We start from the raw sequence: 23,117 nt of genomic DNA, 5'->3' as shown, positions 1-23,117 counted from the left end.
CCCCGCCCCGTGTCTCCTGGAATACCAACTTCAGCATGGGGTGAGCACCTCTGCCTTCTGATATTACTGTGACCAACTCTTCTACTTGTCCTTTAAGACTAGATGTGCGGTGCTTAGTTTGAACTTCGCCATTTCTGTGGGACCAACGCGACACCAACTCCTCGTCCCAAAGTCCTAATGCTTCTTCAATTATTTGAAGCAAATCGTGATGCAGGCTTGCGCATTCTCGTAGGAACGCCTGCATTATCATCTTGAAGGTATCGCCGCGCACCCCTATGGGCCAAGGCGTCGGAGCTTGCCTGTCATATGAGGGGCCTGCCGCGAATGATTCCTGAACACCGAAATTAGTGCATGCTATGGTCGACGAGATTGTCGACAAAGACATAACATCTACAATTTGCCCTACTCACATGGTCGTATGCTGTGCTTAACTGCTCTCCTGTGTGTGCTTTCTGAACGCTATAACCACGGCACAGCCCATTTTCTGAACTTGACCCTGCAGCTGATAATTTCAATTGCTTTGGCAAATTGAAAAACTCTTTACTCTAATCGCTAACATTAGTCACACGAAAAGTTTTGATACTTCAATTAGGGCCTAATCACCGATTCAAATGCCCTTTGTATTTTGTGAGCAGAGATGCCATGGCCCGTAATTCTAATCGCACCGTATGTTGAGAAAGAGGTGACAAGGCGCTGGAGGAGCTTCTTGCGCTCGACTGAGGGATCGTCGTTCAAAATTGACGCATCGATGGCAGGAAGTCCCGCGAAATTTGAATATGTATCCATGCTGGTAGTGAATCGGCCGAGTTTCCTTGCAACTCCAAACTATCGTGTCAAGAAAGATTGCGAAATTGTCACTCCGTGCTATGTACTGCATAACCGGGAAAGAACGGAGCTCCATCCTGAGTCTAATAATAACTACGCATGGTGGGATGAATCGGGAATGTTCTGCCCCTATACCGTGGCACCACCACCTGCAGTCAATGATTCGTAAATGACTGGGCGTATCGGTGCCGTCGGTCCATAACCAAACAGGGGGTGCACGAACGCGTGGAGGTGGGACCACTTCACTCGCGACATGCACAGCAGCACGTTTGGGGAAGTCCACTGAGAACAAAGATATTGACAATTATGTGCGCGGCAATATTGACAAGTAAACGATTGCAAAATGAGACAACGTGAGAATTCCGTCAGGAACGACTGAGGGCGGGCCATCGATGATCATTCCAAGCGAGGAATCATAGGTTTCCTCACTGATTCACACACGACCAAGCCACGACTGCATTGGCCATATTCACAACAATATGGCAATAGGACAAGAGACCCCCCGAGACGCGCATTTGCTCAAGCCCAAAAGCAATGTTGGTCGGGACTGGGTCACCGGAACGACTCCTGTGGCAGCGATTGTACGAGGAGCTTGCGGTATAGAATTATTCCTCGCCTGCAATGGCCCGGCACGAACGCAAGGCCAACCAGTCGTCATATTTGAAGCAGGCATGGGAGCAAGCAGCTCAAGCTGGCTCCCAGTGCAGCGCCTCCTAGACTCCCGCATACGCAGCTACCGCTACGACCGAGCCGGTTACGGCCGCAGCCCAGAAGCCGCATCCAGACGCTCGGCAAGCACCATGGCCGCGGAGCTGCTGGACGTGCTCGCCTCTGCTGGGGTCGACCCGCCCTACATCCTAGTCGCGCACTCATACGGCGGCATCGTGGCGCGAGAAGTCCTTGCAGCGGCAGGGCCAGACGCTATTGTGGGCATGGTCTTGGTCGATGCGAACCAAGAAAACACCCATAAGACGCTGCGGGAGCCCTTGCTACCCCTTGCGACCCTTGCAGGCCCTGAAAGACTGGCACTGCTCGATATGACGGGGTTGCTGTTGGGCCATGATCACTATACGCCAGAAGAACTGCGCCTGTTGACATTGGACGCCGAGAAGGAGTCTGAAGTGAGAACTGGGGCGAAGGAGATGGAACTAGTTCCCGACAGCTCCGAAGAGCTCGCTGAGAAGAAGCAGTTTGAGATCATGGCCCTGATGATGAGACCTATTACCATTATTCGTGGGGATACCAAGCGAGACTATCGCCGCGTGATTTCTGCTACTCAGCAAACAGCTGTGGATGGAGACGCTCGGCGGGAGTTGGCGAAAGTTAGTAACTTTGTGGATACAAAATTTGACCCCCTAGACTGCGAGTTGCAACGGCAGCAGATGCTCCTGTCTGCGAGCAGCCGTTTCGTTCAAGCGTCGGCTAGTGGGCATGCAGTGATAGCAACGGAGCCGCAGCTTGTGGCTGATGAAGTCTCGAGCATCTGGCAGAGCTGCCTCCTTGGAGGCTTTTGAGTATAGTACAAACAGCTTCATGGCAGCTGTTCAGACTTAGATCATAATGTTTTTCTCCTGCCCAATGTCCTATCCCTGTTGAAAACGTCTTCACAAGAGTCATTCTACGACAGACTGATGATTCAATGGCCATAAGATTTCGGCATATGCTTCACCTAAACCTGTCAAAATGGTCTTGCACTCTAAGTAGCCACCCATTCATAGGACATGTAATTGATGCTCAGGGGCAGTCATTTTGGGCGATATAGTGCAAAAGCCAAATCTGTATGAAAACCAGAGTAAGACAAGCCACAATTCTGAGCAGAATGAATAATTTCATACCATGAAATGATAAAAGGAAAGTTGCCTTAGTCTTGACAGTATCGGGTAAAAATAACAAAAGAAAGTTCCGTAGTAAAGTCAAATTCCAATGCCCGAAACTCCAAAAATGCCAGCGTCGCCTATCGTACAAAGCACTGAGGGTCTGACACTGATTACCTGGCGGCTCGTGTCAGGGTCATCTCCCGCTGAGCCTTCTCCAAATCCGGATACCCAACAGCAGACAGTAGCTCACCCACGGAGACGTCATCCTTGGCCTCGACCATAGCCCGCACAACGGCATCCAGCACAGCAACAAGCCTCCTCACACCCTGCTCCTCAATCACCGAATCAGAAAACAGGGCACGCACATTCATGCCCTCCAGCACCTTGCCCTTCGAGACCAGAGACACGTCAATGGTGAACGGCGCTCCATCATCGTTAAACACAGAGAGCTCCCTCCTCTTCAGACCGATACCACCCGCAGCCTGCTCGGCATACGGATCGAACGGATGGACAACCACCTGAGGCGCCACGGCGCATGCTGCCTCGGCGTCGGGGTGCACGCGCGCCACCTCCTCGAAGCCGACGTGTTCGTGCGGCGCGAGGGCGCGCAGCTGGTCGCGCACGTGCGAGACGAAGCGGCCCAGTGTTGAGGTGCTGTCCGTGTGCTGCATGCGCAGGGGCACGCTCGTCACCGTCGGGCCGACGAGGTCCTCGATGCCTGGCACGGTGGTTGACGTGCGACCCGTCGACACGAGGCGCAGGACTGTGTCCGGGGTCTGGAGCTGCTGGTGCAGGGCCAGACCAATCGCAGCGTATGCCAGCTCGGCCTGAGTACCATGGGCTCGCGTGGCGGACGTCGTGGAAGGCAATGCGATGGTGTGTTGCAGGAGGCACCTTGTCGATCGGTCGTCTGCTGACTTGAGGGGGATGAATGGTCGTGTTGATGCACCAGCCATGGTGTTGCGCCAGAACGCAGTGGCTGCATCATGGTCTTTGTCCTGGAGTGCTTTGACGAAATGCTTGAAGCTGACTTGTTCTTGAGTGACTTCAGTTTCTCCCGAGCCAGCTTCCGCCAGGCGAGCATACTCTAGCTCGAGAGATTCGAAAACCTTGCTCATCGACCAGGCATCATAAGTGGAATGGTGCAGGGCCAGGATAAACCACTTCTTGTTCAGCAAGGTAGCACGTGTCAGAGGACGTCCGAAACCAAGCTCTCTGTGCTTATCAAAAGCAATGAAAGTGTCGACATTTGTTGAAGGGCAGTTGGCGTGCATGATCTCGCCAGGCGATGCCATGACTACCTGCAGAAGCTCGCCGTCGTGGTTCTGAATAATGCGAGTGCGGAGGATCGCATGAGATGCCACCACAAGGCGCCATGCTCGCTCGAGACGATCAATGTCGACAGTTTCAGGGATCTCAAAGACGTTTTGCAACCAGAACGCTCCCGGGCGAGAAAGAGTCTGCTGCACGATGGAGTGTTGGGTCGCGGTCAGTGGGTAGATATCGACCACACCCTGCGGCTGTGAACCACAGAAGTCTGCGGCCCTGATCTTCAGAAGCTCCAGATTGACTGACTTGGGAAGCAACGAGAAAGGAGGAACATCTGGCAGAGACACACCCTGAGGTGTAGCCGACCTGCCTTCCAACAGCCGTGACAGCGCACCGAGGACGGGGTGGTCATACACATCCTGCACAGCCAGCGACACTTGACCCGCACGCGCCAGGGAAGCCATCTTCATAGCTGCGATAGAGTCACCACCGCATTCGAAGAAATCAGCCTCCACGCCAAAGTCCTCAGGGGCGAGACCAAGCACCGTGCACCACATCTTGTGCAGCAGCTTTTCCGTCTTGCTCTGCGGTGCCTGTACCGTGCGTTTAGTAGAAAGAGCAAAGCGAGCAAGGCTGGCGAATCCTATGTCCGCGACAAGTGCGCGCAAGCGCTTTCTATCTGTCTTGGCTGACGCGCTGAGAGGCATGCTTGTCAGAGGGACGAAGAAGCTGGGAATCGTGAAGGCTGGTAGGACAGCGGCGAGGTCAGCTCGGAGCCCTTTGGTGCGCTCGACAAAGCTCTGGAGGGTCAAGTCGTCTGCGACAACCGTCACATTATCACGGTCCTGAGGCTGGCCAGCTGGCGTGGTGTTCATGAAGGCGACCAGGCGCGAGTCGGACGAGTCGGACGGGTTCTCGATCATCTCAACTGCCACCTCGAGTCCGACTCCCCCATCCATGGCGACGCGAATCTTGTTCTCGACCTCACCTACGTCAACCTTCAGACCATGGAGCTTGACCTGCGTATCCTTACGGCCCAAGAACTGTACGCGCCCACCCGGCATCCAGCGCGCCAGATCTCCCATGCGGTAGATGCGGTTGCGCCTGTTCTCCGGTAGGAATGGCAGGCTCTTGACAAATGCGTGCTTCGTTTTTTCAGGGTTGTTGTAGTATCCGGCCGCAACGTTAGGACCCTCAACCACCAACTCTCCAATGGCTCCGATAGGCATGATCCGTCCGTAGTCATCGGGATCCACGATCCAAGTGGCGCAGCCCATGGACCACCCGATATCAGACCCAATGTCCGCCTCGGTGAAGTGAGGGTGCGCATGACTCCAGATGGACGTCTCTGCCGGGCCGAACGAGTTGATGAGATGCAGCCTATTGGCCCACGTCTTCACATTGGTAACAGTGGCTGTCTCGCCTCCATACAGCAGCGTTCGCAAGCTCGGTACGTGATCTGGGTTCAGCAGAGACGCAACACTGGGCGTGAGGAAAGCCCAGTCGACGCGCATGCGTTCCATGGCACCGGCCAAATCGTTCATACGTTCTTCATCCGAAGGGATGCAAACCTGAATTTTTGTTAGATTCTCTCGGGAGGTCAGCCGTTGGGTGGCACTTACCGTGGCACCACGAGTTAGCGAGGTGAAAATTTCACCAATGCTCACATCCGAGGTATAAGCCGTGAACTGCAGATTCCTTCCTCCTTTATTGTAACACAGGGTCTCACCATGGCCGCGCATGCTGCTACTAAATGCACAATGGTCGATCATGATGGCCTTGGGCTTGCCGGTGCTGCCGCTGGTGAAGAGAAGGAAGGCTAGGTTCTCAGGGGTAATGCTTCCTTGCGCATCATTTTTCCCGACCAAGACGTCGTGATTGCGGATCGATGGCCCGACGCAGAAAAAATTGGTGAAGTTACTTTGAGTAAGGGAAATGTTCTTCTCGCTGCAAAGAACAAAATCGGCATCAACGTCCGAGACGAGCGACCGTAGAGTCTCAGGGGGCTGGGCTGGGTTGAGTGCAACGTTGGCTGCTCCAACCTTGAGCACAGCCATCATCGCAACAACCGCCCACATGCTCTTCTCGAATATGAGAGGCACTCGCATGCCTGGTCGCAGCCCACACGAGTCCCAGAGATGACCTGCTAGTCGTTCAGACAGATCATCCAGCTCTTTGAACGTGAGAACTCCTTCCCAGGAGACAAGGGCTTCAGCATCAGGCTGCTCTTGAGCTTGCGCGCGGAAAAGCTCGTGGACCAGAGCCTGCATTGGTTCTGGGACAACACCGTTCCACTTGTGCATCTCCTCAACATCCTCAGGCGCTGCGAGGCTCAGATCAGCGATGCGGCGACCTTCTGAGCTGTCGTTGCACAGTTGGTTCACGATGTGGGTCATCTGGCGGAGGAATCTCTGCACCTCATCAGGCTGAAGTACCTGGTCGTCATGAGTTGCAACGAGATGGAGGCCGTCACCCGAGACGGTGGCTTCGAGCACGAGTGCGCAGCTGAGGAAGCCATTCTCCAACCCAGAGGGGGGTGTTGATGTGAACTTGAGTCCATCAGCCGCCTCTGTGTCCACGTTCTGGGGTGCGGCGGCATGGGGTTCATCAATCTGTATGACCAGCAGACTCTGTGCATCTACACTTGCCAGAGCCTCCATGTTGTAGCGCCTGATCTTCTGCATGCCATGTTGCTCGTGGGCCAGCATCTCCGCTGAATCGGCCTGAACTTCCGCCATGAGCTCATCTATCAGCCTCTCTCGCTCAATGCCAACCCTGACTGGGATAGTGGCCAGTGTTGGACCGGCCACCAGCTCGGCCGAGGACAAGAGACCAGACGCACGTCCATACACAGTCGAGGCAAAGACAACATCATCAGTGCATGAGTACGCCCCGAGAAGGATAGCGAACGCTGTGCGCAGCCATGTCGTCGGCGTAAAGCTCTTGGCGCTTCTGTCACCGGGCAGAGATGAGGTGATCGTCTGTACGCAGTTGGACTTGGGTCGGAAGTCCAATGCTGGCAGCTCAGGCCAAGACAGTCGGGGAGCACCACTGACGTAGCGCTGCCAGTAGCTCTGGCTCTTCTCGGCGTCTGTAGCCTCGAGCCGGTTGATGAAGACGTTGTACGGGATAGTCGTTGGCTTTGGCATGCCGGAATAGGCGCGCCGAACAGCTGTCAAAAGTAGACCCAACATCCACCCGTCATACACAGCATGGTGGATGGTCATGACGAAGTAGTGCTTTTGAGTCTTCTTGTCTTGGAAAGCCGCCAGCCTGAGCATGCTGTCACCAGTCTGCATCTTGTCCCTTGCATCAAGCTTCAGGTAGTCGTTCAGGCTGCGAGGCTTCAACCAACGGGGCTTCGACTTGACGACCGCCTGCATAAGCCGCACACTGCCATCATCCAAAAGCCAAGGGAAGAAGCGAGTTCTCAAAATCGGCCAATTTTCCAATACGGTGGACCATGCCTTCTGGAACCGAGGGAGGTCGGTGTCAGGCGACAGCTCGTGTACCATCTGGGCGACATAGCTTCCTTTGGCATCTTGAGAGACGGCCAGGAGTCCCTCTTGCAGGGAGGTGCAAGGATAGATATCCTCGATGTCGCTCTCCTCTATGCCCAATTGGTCCGCCGCAGACTGGAGGAGGCCGGACCCTGCTGCTTCAGTGCCCCCAACAGTCGCGTACGGGGCGACAGTAATGCTTGAAGGAGAATCTGAGCCATGAACCGCAGCCCCATCGTCCTCACGTTCGTTGTCAGCCATGATCGCCACCTGCGCCATGTCCTGAAGTACAGAGCGCTTGAAGATCTGCTCCACGGAGACCTTGATTCCATCACGCCGAGCCAAGGAGACAAGACGCATCGCGGAAAGCGAGTCACCGCCAATCTTGAAGAAACTGTCCCGCACGTCGAGCTCAAGCTCGCGGCCGAGTGCGACTCCCCACAGTCTCGCGAGCACGCGCTCCATCACAGTTCCGGGGGCGTGCAACTGCCGCGTCTTGCCACTCGTTCCCAGGCGAACCAGCTCCGCGGTGGGGACCATGGACGCGAGTTGCTTTAGGACTTTTCGGTCTGTCTTGGCGGATGCAGTAAGAGGCATCTCGCGCAGGGGAACGAGCGCGGTGGGGACCATGTGTCGTGGCAGCGAGGAGATCAGGGCGTCCTCCAGTCCGTCGAGGGCGTCGTGCATTATCTCGGAGGTCTCGCTCACCAGGAGGGAAAGGAGCTTTTGGGCCTCCGGGTCGGCTGAGGAGGAGATGGCGGCGCTGTTCTCTCCCTGGTCTGTGGTCTGGAGAGGATCCTTGGGCGCGATGAACGCGGCCAAAATTCGTGCTGAGCCCACTGGGTGCGGAGTGACCACATCGACGGCGACAAGCATGTTGTCGGGAACCTTCTGCCGGATTTGATGCTCGATCTCTCCAAGCTCGATTCGCAAACCGTTCAGTTTGACTTGATGGTCGCGCCGGCCGAGAAACTGAACCATGCCATTTGGCAGGAAGCGGGCAAGATCACCACTCCTGTATATCCTCATAGACTTCCGGTCAGCTGGCATCCATGCAGGGTTCGTCACAAACGTCGCGTTAGTCTTTTCGGTTGCGTTCAGGTATCCAGCGGCGACGTTAGGGCCTTCGGTGAGCAGCTCGCCAATGGCCCCGATCGGGAGCAGCTTGTTGTAATCATCGGGATCTGTGATCCAGGTTGCGCAGCTGACGCCATAGCCGATATTGCTGCCGAAGTCGCTCAGCTCGACAGGGCGTGGGATGCAGTGCGACCAGATGGATGTCTCCGCTGGGCCAAAACTGTTGATCAGGTACAAGTATGGGGCCCAGGTCTTGAAGTTATCCGGAGATGCCGTCTCGCCACCGAAGACAAGTGTCTTCAAAGAGGGAACTTCGGCAGGGCGCAGCAGTGTCGCGACACTTGGCGTGAAGAACGCCCAATTCACATTGAAATCCCGCATGGCGCCGGCGATGTTGTTTTTGCGGTCCCAATCTGACGGGACGCACACACAGGATCCCAGAGCAAGGGAGGTGAAGATCTCTCCAATGCTCACGTCGGAAGTGTATGCTGTGAACTGGAAGTTGCGCGATCCGGGACCTGTCGTGAAGCGAAGGACCTCACCATGTCCTCGGATACTGCTAGAAAAGGCTTTGTGGGGAATCAAAATTCCCTTCGGCATTCCGGTCGAGCCAGACGTGAATAGAACAAAGGCAGTGGTCTCGGGTGCAACTTCGACCTCCTCCGTCAAGCGTGGAAGAGAAGGCCGCCCAGCCAAAGCCCGCAGCGTGTTGGTATCAAGCACAACGACACGACGCCCAAGGCTTGTCGCCAGCTCACGGTTCTGGCCACTGGAGACCACAATGCACTCGCCCATGCCAGAAACAAGCCCCTGGAGCCGCTTCGTAGGATGCGACGGATCGAGGGCGACGCTGGCGCCGCCCGCCTTCAGGACTCCGAGCATTGCGACGATGGTGAGGCCGCACTTCTCAAATAGCAAAGGCACGTAAGAGCCAGACTTCACGCCCATGGAACGGAGCCACCTGGCCAGTTTCTCCGAGACAGCATCCAGCTCTGCGTACGTCCACTCGCCGTCGCGGGCACAAATGGCTGGCTCATCAGGCTGAAGGTCCACGCGACTCTCGAAGAGCTCATGTACACCTTTCTCGAGGGGTTCCGGGACGTTGCCGTTCCACTTCTGCAGCTCTTCCCAATGGGATGGAGCGATATGGTAGATATCTCTCAGGCAAGACTCAGAGCTGATGTCGCAGGTCTGGAGCAGAACGTGCTCGAAGTGGTCCAAGAGACGCCTGACTTGCACCTGTTCCAGGACCATGGGGTCGAATCCAACCTCCATGGTGAGTGTACCATCGCTTGCAGATGAGGTGACCTCAAGTACAAGCGCGTAGTCCCGTACGACCTGGCTCGGATTCTTCCCGGTCTCAGCCTCCTCACCTAGAGTGAATGCGCTGCTGGCGCTAGCCCGGTCATTCCCGGGCTGAGAGTGCACGATCAAGAGGTTTTGGAATTTGCAGGCCGCCGCGCAAGAATCGCTCACATTCTTGATGCTTTCAATACCATACTCGACATGGCCAGCCGCAGACTGGATGTCAGCCTCCACGGCTTCCACGAATTGGGAGATTGTACAGTCTAGGTCATCAATATTGATGCGCTGCGGTACAACCGCCAGCGTGGGTCCAATAGTCGGCTGCGCGTCTTCATCAGATGCCAGTGCGGCGCCAAAGATGACATCGCCAGAGTCCTGGTACTTCGAAAGGGTTAGAGCCCAGGCACCGTGAACCCACGCGGTCAGTGTCGAGGATGAGCCTGGAGCGGGTTTGTGCAACATGATGTTCTTGTGTGCATAGGAGTTTGCTAGGGGCTCATGTGCCGCTGGGATCTCAGGAAAGTTTGGAGTTGCACAATCCTGCAGCGTTCGAGCCCAGAAGGCTTTCTGAGTCTCGGCTTGGTCGACTGAATCTTCTGAGCTGGTCTTGGGTGAGAGAGTAAACAGAGTGCTCGGGACAGACAAGCCCGACCCAGGTATTGCTGCATTGAGGAACTGGAGCATCTTGTGAGTCTTGGCCGTGTCGAAGACCGCACTGTGTGCGGTCATGACGACCCAGTGAACTCTGCTGTTTCGGTGCAGTCCACGTACAAGCGCGAAGCGAACAAGTGGGCTTCCAAGCTTAAAGCCCAGTTCACCATCGGAGATGGTGTAGTCTTCCAGGTCGAGGCACTCTCTCCAGTCGATAGGCTCTGCTATAACAACTTGCATGAGCCGTCCGCCGGGGGCACGGAAAAGACGCGTCCGGAGGATCGGTGCATGCTGATAGAAGACTTCAAACGCGACCACCACCTCGTCGCGTCCAACGTCCTCCGAAACCTTGAAAACAACCTGTGATGAATACGCAGACGGATTTTGGAGCGATGCTTCCATTGAGTATTCCTGTGTGGAAGTGCAAAGGTGGACCTCTCGCACCATTTCATCCAAGACACCACACTCGACGGCCGCATGCTTTCTGATCCTGGCGTCAAGTCCACCCCGATCTGATGTGCCGTCCAAATTGTCTGAAACGCTGTTCAGCGTGGCCTCCGGGTAAGCCGTGAAGGCCGCGATGACCTTCTCGAGCTGCCTCGCAATTTCGAACACCTGATCGTGACGCAAGGCGCGGTTATCGTAGGACAGGCGCAGGGGCACCGTGCTGCCTTCGCGCGGAAACAGCTCCAGCACCAGACCATAGTCCATTGCGTCGGCTTCTTCAGGGCCGTCGTCAGGGGCCATTAAAAATTGGCTGCGGCGCATTGCGTCTGTGGTCTGTACATTGACTAGTGTTCTGAAACCGCATGCCTTTTGGCCGTCGGGCCCGAGGTCATGGATGGCGGACAGGCCGACCTGCTCCCAGTCGTTGATCTGGACCGCCTGCAAACTTGTCTGTTGGAGAAACTCGGACACAGTTGACGAGTAGTCCAACTTCACGCGCATTGGTGATGTCGCTATCATGGGTCCGACGATACCGGTGCAATTTGCCACTGGTGCATACCGGCCTCCATTTGTCACACCGAAGACCACGTCGTTAGAATGCTCGTAGCAGCCGAGGAGGAACGCCCAAGCTGCCCGAAACACGTTGGCTTGGGTAAAGTTCATTTTTGTGTCCGTGTGAGGCAGGGGATATGTGTATAATGCGTTGGTGCGGAATGGTGAGACCAGCTGATCTGGAGATGAGTCCAGAGCCTCAGCGGCGTAGGGAAAGGCTGGAGTTGGAACGTCCAGCAGCTGCTGCGACCAGAATGCCTTCCCATCAGGGCTTTTCCGAACCTCGAGACTGTAAGAGACGAATGAATTAAAATTAGGCGGTTGTGGGAGCATCTCTGCTCCTGATGCGACATCACCAAGATGTTTGGCGATGAGCTCGAGAGTGGCCATATCATAGGCGGCATGATGAGCATGCCACAACACCGAAGGTGTTTCTCGGTCTTCGGCAACAACTACCCTCATTCTCGAGAGCGGTGTTCCCAAAGCAATGGAAGGCCGTGGAAAGTCCTCGGCCCATTTGTCTAGCGATGAAACTCGGACGATCTCAACTTGAATTTTTCGTGAAAGGACAACTTGTACAAAGCCATGCTCTGCAGAAGTGGCCATAGAAGTCCGTAGAATAGGCAATTTCTGTATTGTCCGCTCCAGCCACTCGCACAGGCTCTGAGGCTCGACAGGAAAGGCACAGTGGAAGAGCCATTGTGACACATACGACCCAGGGATGCTGAGTGATCGAGCCATCAGGCCAGCCTGCAGTGCTGTGGCTGGGTACACGTCCTCAATATGTTCTCGCAAAACACCACACTGTTCAGCTGCAATTTTGACGTCCTCGTCATCGACCAGCCCGAACGGCTGCAAAGATGATGTCTCGGCCGTGGGAGAGCCAGCTCCCGCCAGGGTTACGAGGGCTGCCAGGTCGGCGAAGAAGGGTGCTTGGAAGACCATCTCGCGAGAGAGGCATATTCCGGGATATTGGTGGGTGGCCGCTGCCACTAGCTCGGCTGTTGCGAGGGAATTGCCGCCAAGCTCGAAGAAGTGTGAATCGGGGCTGATGTCTTCAGGGTCGATATCGAGGACATCCGCCCATAGCTCCCGCAAGATGTCTTCCATGCTTTCTCCCACAGATTGTTGTCCATCGCTGAACTCATCTGCTGACTTCACCGACACCTCAATTGCAACTTTCTTGGCATACTGGATCTCTGATATATCGTGTACCTCCTGAAAGGCGGTGGGTGGAGATGGAATGAGTGTGTCTAACGAGGGTGCCATTGTGATGAGATGGTGTGTATTTCGCCTTGGTGTGCTTGGCTGAAGCTGTGATTATTGGTCAAAACTGCGACCTATTTCGACGGTTGTTTATTGAGATGAGAAGCTGCGAATCTCACGGACCTGAACCTATCCCTAGTCACAGATCAAAGTATTCACGAATTTCTACATTCCCGAACTTGGGACTCGATGAACAGTTAACCAGCATGCATTTTCCTGCCTGCTTGTAAGTCAGGTGTGGATCTCGTGTGGGTGACAAGAGTCTGGTTGTTGCCCTGTGCACGCACATGGCCTCGGGCCCATAAATGGCACCACCAGTTTGCATCCACGGGTGGTACCACTCCACTACTCTGACCCACATCCGTAAATAAACAACGTAGACACAGACAAGACGTATGGATTCAATAAACGAAGCACATTTCACTGAAATCTTGCATGGGGCCACTCAAAGCGAGGGTATCTGGGCAAAATCAGCTGTTTTACAGCGCTGAATTTGATGGAAACGGGCCAGCTCAGAGTAGGGCATAGGACCTACCACGATCTAGTAGAGCCATACTGGGCTGATACTGATATTGCTACGAGTTGCCTCAGTCAAGCAAACTTTGGACTCGTAATTCAGAAAACCGATTTAAGCCTTGCTGAGGATATCTTCAACGTTAGATCTTCTCACTGACATTGCACAATTACAACACTCAATTTACATCATCACTTTCCAAGTAATTAGTCTCACAATGTCTTCAGCAGTACTAGACACAGCCGACACCCTAGTTATAGGCGGCGGGCCAGCAGGCCTTGCTGCCGCCTTGGCCCTCTGTCGACAAAATCATAATGTGATTGTCCTCGACTCTGGCGATTATCGCAACAAATACGCCACCGAGATGCACATGGTCTCGACGTGGGACCACCGCCCTCCCCGCGAGTTCCTCGCAGCTAGTCGAGCCGAGCTCTCAAAGCGCTATCCTGATCAATGCAAGCTGGTAGAAGCAGAGGTCACAGCCATCGAGAAAGTGTCGGGCACTGCTCAAGGCCTGAGCATCTTCGAGGCGCGCGATGAGACTGGGAACAAGTGGCGAGGCCGCAAAGTTGTCCTCGCCACAGGTGTGCGCGACTTGCTGCCTTTTATTGACGGCTTTGAGGACTGTTGGGGAACAGGCGTCGTTCACTGCCTGCTGTGTCACGGGCACGAGCAGCGCGGGGCGGCTTCGGTCGGCATTCTCGCTCTGGACAGTTTCGCAGAGGCGTCCACAGTGTTGCGGGTTGCACGCTCTTGTAAGCAATTTGCCTCGAGTATTCGTATATATACGAACGGGAATAAACGAGTTGCAACGCAGCTTCGGGCTGTAGCGGCACAGGTCTCAAATTGTGATGTGGAAGATGCTGTTATCGAGCGTCTGGAGATGATCAAGATGCCAGGAGGCGGAGAGGAGGATGGGCTGCACGTGGTGCTGGAAGGGGCGGAAGAGGGTATTGCGCCTGGCCATGTGCACACATTTGCTATGTACCACGCGGGAACCGAACAAGCCAGTTCGTTGGTGGAGGACATGGGCATTGAGCTCGATGAGAATGGCGAGATCAAGCTTGGGGCTTTTCAGGAGACGTCGCAGCCAGGCGTCTTTGCAGCGGGCGACTGCTCGTCTCTACACAAGTATGTTTCGATCGCTTCTGCTACAGGCTTCATGGCTGGGGCTGGGGCAGCTCAACAATTGCAAGCTGAATGGATGCAGAAAATGTGATTGGCTGCGCAATGCTGGTTGCTTGGAAAGATCACATGCAGTATTCTTGATACCACGGTCCCAATATAGGTGTTAAAGACAGAGGATATCATAAAACTTCGATAGTACGGCGGCTCAAGAACCTGAACCGGGATCAAATTGTACCCTTCTGGTGTAAAAATATGGGGAATTGCTTCAAACACAATTCGTGCGTTTCTGCCTCTGTCTTTTACACAAGGCCCTGGCTCTACATAGAAAGGTTGTGTGATGCTTTGTAATTTGCTCCTTCAAAATTAAAAAAAAAAAAAAATCTCAATGAGAAACCTGTCGCGTGGCGTTAAACTTCACGACAGTTTGTGTAGGTCCACACCGAACCTCAAGGGATGAATTGCTGAGGTCTAACAATTCGTTCCTGCATGTGTCGACCCGCCCACGGGATGGATGCAAGTGAAGGCAAAGCCCCTGAAAGGGCAGATATTGGCCGGGAACAGTGTGTCGGTACTATGCCACGTGCATTGTGGTGGATCTTGCGGGTGCCCAGCCTGCTACACAAGTAGCGGTGGCACCACCTGCAACAGTTCTGCAGTGGCCATCCATGAGTGGTGCAACACCACCATCTGAGACTAAGTGGCCCGTACCTTTGTCTTTCACTAACCGAATCGACCACGTAACGAGTCAGCCACGACGGTGATGCGTCCAGTCAATACAATCCTGCCCTCAGAATACGTTGATATTGCCAGTAGTCTCCGAATGTAATCGTTAATACTCCTTGTGTCGCCTCTATCCTTACCTCAATACAGCCGTTCATTGACATTTCCTGAATGGTGGCTTGTCGACAATAGAATCAAATCGAAGCAGCAACAATAACACTCCCTTCGACCCAGAGGCACTTAATCACTAATCACACTCGTTTGCTTCTAAGTGTCAGTCGCAGTCGACTCGAAAACTAAGCACCATGGCTCCTAGGCCTCTTTCCATCCACGACCAGAGCCCGACCTCACTCCGCCTTGGGGGTGACACCCCCCTGCTCATTGTTTGGGGAGGACTGGGCTTCTCGAGACGCCCCATCAGAGATCTAAGGGATTTGTATGCGCTATACACAGATGAGCTGGCAGACTTCCTGCAACACTGCAGTAACATACTCCAGCCACTGCTTATCGAGGAGGCAGAAGCAGCAGGCAAGGCTGAAAATGTCAAGCAAGGACTCATGGAATGGATCACAGGCCCATCCAAACGGTCTCCGACAGTCTCACATGCGACCACCATGGCAGTGACAACCATCTTGCAGATGGCCCGCTACGTCCTATTGTGCAAGCGTCTGGACAAGACACCTGGTGAAGTAGCCCGCTCAAGCTCCGCATTCACCGGCCACTCAGTGGGTCTATTCGTCGCCATCGGCATGGCAGCGGCAGGCTCCTGGGAGTCCCTCTATGTCGTCGCTGACGGTGTGCTGACGGGCACATTCTACGGAGAGCGGTGTGCAAGCGCCGTATGGGACAACAAGAATCTCGTCTCTCAGGCATCCGCGACTGATTGTATGCGGCGAGGCGAGGGCACTCCTTCGCCCATGCTTTCTGTAGCTGGCATAGATTACGCCAGATTGTCCGCAGAGATGGATGCAGTTAATGAGAGACTTCCGGCTGATCGCAAGCTCTACCTCGCGCTGACGAACGACGTTGACTCTTTTGTCGCGGCCGGTGGTCCCGAAGGCCTCGTTGCTCTCTGTGCGCGACTTCGAGCACCTACGCCAAACATTGCCCAACGTCAGGGCCAATGCTCCTTGCAGTTCATTCCCGTCTCGAATCCCTTTCACTGCCCTCATCTTCAGGACTGCACACCAGCGCTGGCCCAGAAAATGGAGAGGTTTGTCATCAACAAAAGCGATATGCTGGCCCCGGTCTGGGAGCTGGATTCATTTCTTGATGCCCACGCTGGCGAGTTCACGGACAATATCTGTCCCCTGATCGGCCGACTGATCTATCCTAGGGCTGTTAATTGGCCTGGTATTATGAGACACATGTCTGGACGCTGGCAGGTATTGGACTTTGGCCCTGGCGGCTCCGGAGGTGTGGGTGCATTCATCAACAAAATGAAATCGGACCCCAAGACGAGGGTGTACACCGTCTGTCCGACAGACACATTCGGCGCAGCCAAGTATACGACTGCCATTCCGCCTCTACTGTCCGTCGTCTCCAACGACCCGAATCCTCAGACATACGCTCGTATCGACTTGGCAGAACGCTGTTTGCCTGCATCAAACACCGACACCTGTACGCAATCCGGGTCGAAGTTCACAGAAATCATGGGACTGCCTCGTGTCCTGGTCGCTGGCATGACTCCAACCACCTGCGACGTCGATCTTGTCGCTGCTATCATGAATGCCGGCTTTTATGTAGAGTTTGCAACGGGCGGGTACCATGATGCCGACTCTTTAGCGGAAGCCATCAAGTCGTTGGCGAGCAAGATCCCTAGCGGCCGCCTCATAACACTCAACATCATTTATGCCAACCCACGCGGACTCAGCTGGATGATCCCCCAGATCGCAGCGTTAGTGCGCCAGGGCTGCCCCATCGGTGGCATCACAATCGGCGCTGGCGTTCCTGATGCGGCAGTGGTTGGTGAGTGGATCAAGCTCATGGAGCTGTCATACATCGGTTTCAAGCCAGCGTCGTCAGACGCGATTCTTCAGGTCTTGGACATCGCAAGAGTGCACCCCACACTACCAGTGCTCCTGCAATGGACCGGCGGCCGGGCCGGAGGCCATCACTCGCGAGAGGACTTCCACCAACCTATACTTGAGACCTACCAAGCCATACGGGAGGTCAACAATGTCATTCTGGTCGGCGGCAGTGGTTTTGGAGACGCTGAGGGCTCTTGGCCTTATATCTCTGGCGAGTGGTCACAGGCGTTTGGGCGGCCACCAATGCCTTTTGATGCCACCCTGATCGGCACATGCGTTATGACCACCCGAGAAGCCAAGACGAGTTCGGCTGTCAAAAAGGCCATGGTCGAGGCTCAGGGTGTCCCTGATGAGGACTGGTCAGCTACTATGGAGAGTGGTGCAGGAGGCGTCATCTCGATTATCTCCCATCTGGGCGAAGCCATGCACGTACTCGCAACACGAGGCATGATGCTGTGGGCAGAGATGGACAAGACCCTCTTTAAGCTGCCTAAGGAGAAGATGTTGGCCAGCCTCCTTCTGCGCCGGGATGAAATAATATGCAGGCTTAACGAGGACCACCAAAAAGTCTGGTTCGGTCTGGACTTCGACTCGATGGAGCCAGTAGACATCTGCGATATGACCTACTTTGGCGTGCTTCGACGCCTTATTGACCTAGTGCACCCGGAGCGTACTGGGACGTGGATGAATCCTTCCTATCGAGGGATAGTGGACGACTGGATGGTGCGGATCATAGAGCGTTTTGGAGGATCATCTGAGGCCATCAACGCCCTTACAAACCCTAAGGAACAACTACAGGTGATCTCTACCACGCTTCCCGAGGCGGACCACCATCTTTTGTCACTGGAGGACACCGACTATTTCCTGGATCTCTGCGGCAAAAGAGGACGCAAGCCTGTTCCATTTATCCCGATTCTAGATGCCGACTTTCCTGTCTGGTTCAAAAAGGACCCATTGTGGCAGTCAGAAAACCTCGACGCCACATTCCACGGCGACGCAGAAAGGGTCTGCACTCTTGCCGGCCCGGTGGCCCTGCAGCACTGCAAAGAGGCCGATGTTCCCGTGGCCCGATTCCTCCAGGGCATCGAACAAGGGTACTTGGACAAAGAGTCTAGCGTTGGTTTGTCACAGGCTGCACGCTCTCTGGCCTCACCCCTGTACGAGGCCGACGAGCTCGTTCATTTGATTGGGGACTCATATGTCTCCATCGAACCAGACCAGTTGCAGATCGCCCAAGACTGCCCGGAAGATATAGACAACGATCTGTGGCTTCTCTTACTTGGATCTAAGCTGGGCCACTGGGGCAGACAGCTTCTGGGAACCAAGAAGTTGATTGGTAATGGACGAGCGTATGAGAACCCGGCAAGGTTGGTTTTCAAAGCGCAACCTGGAGCGTTAGTGCGCTTCTCGGGACAGACCAAGGATGGGTACTCGACTGCTGAGATGTACGTCGGTCAAGGACAAGGCAAGGAGGGTTTTGCTGACGCCAGAGTCTCGATCGACGGCAACAACATTACCATCTTGGTCTTCAATCCCTACACAGCTGACGGTCAGATCAACCAATTCGAGCTCAAATTTGACTACGACATTTCTCGCCCTCATTCTCCAATATCAGAGGAGCGAGAGGGCCAGGGTGATCGCTTGACCGACTTCCTCGGGCGTGTCTTCTTTGGCCCAGGTGGTCTTGCGGCGGGGAGGTTGCCTCCTACCATGTCTCAGATCGCGGTTGAAGTCACCAAGGAGCGAGTTCTCGAGTGGATGACAGCCACGGATGGTGTGGGCCTTGACATCCAATCCCCCAACCACATCGGTGCGGCTGGCGAAGTCCCGATCGAGTACTCTACCATATTGGTCATGACGCTCATCTGGCAATTATTGCTAGTGAGAGATTGGGATGTTGCGAAGCTTCTCCATCGTCGAACTACCATCTCGGTGAAAGACGGCCAACGTACCTTGGCCATTGGTGACAAGTTGACCGTGGAATGGGGGTTGGTTGGCCTTCATAACACTGACTCGGGCATTGACGCTGAATTTCACATGACATTCTTCCGGGGCGGAGAAGAAGCTATTGGTCTTATTTACCTATTCTCGGTCCTCAATGAGCGAGTCCCAGACTCTCAATGTTTTGGAACCCTAGGTCACAGCACATGGACTCTGCCGCTTGCTACTGAGGCAGATGTACAAGTCCTCCTGAACAAGTCTTGGTTCCGTCCTATTGTCCCCGAGGAGACATTCCAAAGTGGTCAGACATTGGAACTTGAATTGGATCGCGAGCTGAGCGGTAAGACAACTGGCAATGTCTGGTTGCAAGACGGGGAAGACAAGAAAGTGTTATGCGCACGAGTGCAACCGGAATCCCAGGAATCCAACGGAGCAGACCTGGTCGCGGATTTCATGAACAGGCGAGCAACACGCACAGAGGAGCAAGTGCGTCTACCCGAAGCAAAAGCATTGAAGACACAGGCAGGCCAAGCCTTCAAGATCGCCGTCCCGAGCAACAGTGTCACGTACTGCGAAGTCACTAAGGATTTCAACCCGAACCATACGCTGGCGGCCTTTGCCCGCTACTCGGGCTGGCGTGAGCCCATTTGCCAGGGCAACCAGACGGCCGCCCTAGTCCTCAAGCTCATCAGGCAAGAAGTTCCCGGCGCGTCAGTCTCGACGCTGCGGCGCTACGACTGTGACTTCCGCTCTGTCGTGTATCAGGGCGACACGCTGGCTGTCTCGGTCAAGCAGGTCGCCATGCAGCACGGTGGCACCGTGCTCAGCTTCACCGCCCAACGGGAAGGATCGGATGAGGTTGTCGTTGCTGGTGTTGTTGAGCTCGAAGCTCCACCGACTGCATTCCTGTTCACCGGGCAGGGGAGTCAGTTTGCTGGTATGGGGCTAGACATGATCTCTCAGAGTCGTCCAAGTCGCTTGGTCTGGGCTGAAGCAGATGAGTATTTTGAGAACAACTGGGGTAAGTCTACTTGTATTCGTCAAACATCTCTCATCCAACTGCTGACCATCGTTTCACATCAGGTTTCTCTCTCAGCGACATTGTCAGGCGCAACCCCGCGACACTGACTGTCAACTTTAGCAGCCGACAAGGCACCCGCGTCCGTGAGAGCTACCTAGCAGCGCAGTCCATCCTGGAGGACTGCGACCCATCAGACAGGAGGGTGCTCTTCGAAGGCCTCCACGCCAAGTCGCGCTCCTTCACCTTCCGACACGAGGAGGGCATGCTCAGCATGACGCAGTTCGCGCAGCCGGCCATCCTCGTACTCGAGAGGGCCGCCTACGAGCACCTCAAGTCGCTTGGCCGAGTGCCGCGTAATGCGTGCTTCGCGGGCCATTCGCTGGGAGAGTTCGCCGCGCTCGGGTGCATGACCGAGGTGTGGTCGCTGCAGGCAGCGTTGAAGACCGTCTTCATCCGTGGCACGCTCATGCAGATGGCTGTCCCGCGCGACGCGAGAGGCCGCAGTGGGTTTGGTATGGCTGCTGTTGATCCGTCGAGGGTGCGCAAGGGCTTCACCGAGTCTCACCTGCGGGAGCTGGTTGATGGTGTTGCTCGGCGCACGGGGCTTGTGCTGGAGATGGTCAACCTTAACATCCGTGGCAAGCAGTATGTCTGTGCTGGCGACAAGCGGTGCCTTGACATCCTGCGAGTGGTCACCGACACGCTGCAGGCGAGTCACTCAGTCCCTGACATCGCTAAGCGATGCAATGAGCTGGTCGAGGAGCATGCGGCCGACGCTACGTCCCGACTCGCTACGGATGTCACTCTCAAGGGCGGCAAGGCACTCATTCCTCTGCCTGGCATCGACGTGCCGTTCCACTCTAGCACGATGTCGTCGATGGCAAAGCTCTTCCGGCGGACTTTGGTCAATGCAGTCGACAGTGAGAAGGTTAGGACGGAGGATCTGGTTGGGAAATGGATTCCCAATGTGACGGGCAAACCTTTCTCGACTGACAAGGCATACCTGGACATGGTCGTCCAGCTGACAGGTTCCCCAAAGCTGGCTCTGCTGGCTGCTGCGATGTAGACATGGGAATTTCTTTTGACATAAGCTGCCGTTTTTTACTCTGGTTTGTCGTTCTCGTTTCTCTATCGAAGTAGGAGTGGGGTGAATTGTGATTTGTAAGATCTGGACTCTATGTTTCTTTTGTCTTTGACACTGGGTTGAAGAGTTTTGGTCCGCCTACGCACAAAATATGCATTTCGAAGTCTTCACAAGCACTTCATAAGTATTTACTTTCTATTCAGACCCGGATCACATTCGTCTTGGTGTGTCAAATGCTCAACATCAAATGAGTTTGTTCGTTTTCTACACATGTACAGATTCTGCCTATCATTATGTCTTTTACACCGCATCAAAACCGTCAAACCTATTTCACAAATTCCAAGAGTCCAAGATATGTCCGCTATAATATTGTACATGATTTACATAGACATTAGACAGTCGAAGAAGCACTCGACACCGGTGTCATAGGCTGAAGAGCCATCCGTGTCGCCCTCAAACGCTGGACGAGCATCTTAAGCTGGTCCAGCATCACGCCGTTCTCATCCTCCAGCTGCTGGATGTACTCGGTCGCCTCACTCAGAACTTCTGCCTTGTTCATCCTGCTGGCCGCATCCCCGCCGGCCCCTTTCTTCCGCTCAGGGGCAGTGGTGGTACCACCACCCTCGCCCTCCTTGCTCTCGGGCCGCAGGGCTTGCCCCAGGGACTCCTGCTTCGGACGCTTGCGCGACTCGATGCAGCCCCGCAGCGCTTCGAACTTCTCATTGATGCCTGCCCTGTACCTTTTTTCTATGGCTGAGTGGGCCCGTTGGCCCTTTGGTGGACAGAACTTTTCTGAGGCTTGACTCGGCCGTCTGCAGGGCGGTGGCGAGGGCGAGGCGCATTTTGAGCCAGGGCGGTGGTGGTGAACGCGACGCTTTTTTGCCACCTGCGATGTGGCCTCTGGAGGTGGTTGCACCGGTCGCTGGTTGTGTTTCATGTGCGGTGACACCGACGCTTGGCGATCGTCGTAAGAATCATCTGCACTGTTTGTGCCATCATTGTTATTCATCTCGTTTGCCTCAGCTGATACGCCATTGCCGTAGTCCATGAACATGTCCCAAGACATGAAATCAAAGAGAGGGAGATTTGATGATTTGGAGATTGAGGGATAGGAGACTTCGGAAGGCTGGCTTGTCGGTGGTGAGGCCAATGGCTTGGAAAAGTCATATTGGGTGAGACCACCATGTTGAGGTGAATTTATTTTTCCGTAATGAGATGCTGCTATGCCGTGCAAGCCGTCGTTATGCCCGTGATGTTGTGGTGGTGTTGGTGGTGGTGGCGCGGCGTAGGAGGAAATGATGGTGGCACTACTCTCCAAGCCGATTTCAGGATCTTGTGAAAACCATGAGGGAGTCTTTTCCGTGACACCATCAGGACTTGGATCGAAAAAGTGAAAGGGATCGGCGTATAGCTGAGAGTAGTTCGCAGCGTCCACCATAGCGGAGTCTACTGCTGGGTCATGTTGGTAGTCGGGCTGAATATTGCCCCGTTCTTCTGGAGAAGGTGCTCGAAAAGGTTTCTGAGGCTGTTGCGTAATATCGCGTGCTTGAGGCCAAGGGACTCCGGGTTGAAAAAGGTCCAGGTCCACATCATCGTTATATATCAAGGCCTCCAAAGTCGCAATAAGCTGCTCCCGCCTTTTCGTTGATGAACTTGCCCTCTGGCCGGCCGCAATTGTGGCTGAAGACATCGTGTCTTGTCGGTCCAGAGTTCAACGTGAAGAAGATGTATGTCTTTACTTTGATGATCGGAGAGCTAAACATCCGTAAGTTTTAAGGGCAAACAATGCTAAATATTAAGTTCATGCGAACCACCACGTGGAGGTAGCGCGCGTGCATCGCGCCTCGTAAGGGTGTGCAGATGGCACCCGAATACCCGGACTGGTGGATACTTGACCAAGGTTCTTGGACCGCTGGGGTTGTGAACCTAATCTGATTCATGATAACGGGTCATTGAGATGATAAGCATGG

General features: G+C 54.7%; 5 protein-coding genes across 5 annotated transcripts; 3 read left to right on the top strand and 2 right to left on the bottom strand.

Moving 5' to 3' along the window:
* Nucleotides 1-1,304: 1,304 nt before the first annotated feature.
* J7T55_002607 (lpha beta hydrolase) lies at nt 1,305-2,339 on the top strand (the record flags this gene model as incomplete). Its single annotated transcript, XM_053137697.1, has 1 exon — nt 1,305-2,339. The coding sequence occupies one exon, from the start codon at nt 1,305-1,307 to the stop codon at nt 2,337-2,339; it is 1,035 nt and encodes a 344-aa protein (XP_052998476.1).
* Nucleotides 2,340-2,812: 473 nt separating this feature from the next.
* J7T55_002606 (hc-toxin synthetase) lies at nt 2,813-12,712 on the bottom strand (the record flags this gene model as incomplete). The annotated part of the gene is made up of 2 exons (XM_053137696.1): nt 2,813-5,482; nt 5,534-12,712. The coding sequence occupies 2 exons, from the start codon at nt 12,710-12,712 to the stop codon at nt 2,813-2,815; spliced, it is 9,849 nt and encodes a 3,282-aa protein (XP_052998475.1).
* A 728-nt stretch (nt 12,713-13,440) lies between these two features.
* On the top strand, nt 13,441-14,442 carry J7T55_002605 (thioredoxin reductase; the record flags this gene model as incomplete). The annotated part of the gene is made up of 2 exons (XM_053137695.1): nt 13,441-13,978; nt 14,054-14,442. The coding sequence occupies 2 exons, from the start codon at nt 13,441-13,443 to the stop codon at nt 14,440-14,442; spliced, it is 927 nt and encodes a 308-aa protein (XP_052998474.1).
* Nucleotides 14,443-15,376: 934 nt separating this feature from the next.
* On the top strand, nt 15,377-21,129 carry J7T55_002604 (fatty acid synthase; the record flags this gene model as incomplete). Its single annotated transcript, XM_053137694.1, has 2 exons — nt 15,377-20,063; nt 20,126-21,129. The coding sequence occupies 2 exons, from the start codon at nt 15,377-15,379 to the stop codon at nt 21,127-21,129; spliced, it is 5,691 nt and encodes a 1,896-aa protein (XP_052998473.1).
* Nucleotides 21,130-21,538: 409 nt separating this feature from the next.
* Nucleotides 21,539-22,837, bottom strand: J7T55_002603 (uncharacterized protein; the record flags this gene model as incomplete). The annotated part of the gene is made up of 1 exon (XM_053137693.1): nt 21,539-22,837. The coding sequence occupies one exon, from the start codon at nt 22,835-22,837 to the stop codon at nt 21,539-21,541; it is 1,299 nt and encodes a 432-aa protein (XP_052998472.1).
* Between the last annotated feature and the right edge of the window lie 280 nt (nt 22,838-23,117).

The sequence above is a fragment of the Diaporthe amygdali genome, assembly GCF_026229845.1.
Source record: "Diaporthe amygdali strain CAA958 chromosome Unknown NODE_3_length_2959817_cov_65_330692, whole genome shotgun sequence".
Lineage (NCBI taxonomy): Eukaryota > Fungi > Ascomycota > Sordariomycetes > Diaporthales > Diaporthaceae > Diaporthe > Diaporthe amygdali.
This window is presented reverse-complemented; position numbering and strand designations above follow the sequence as displayed.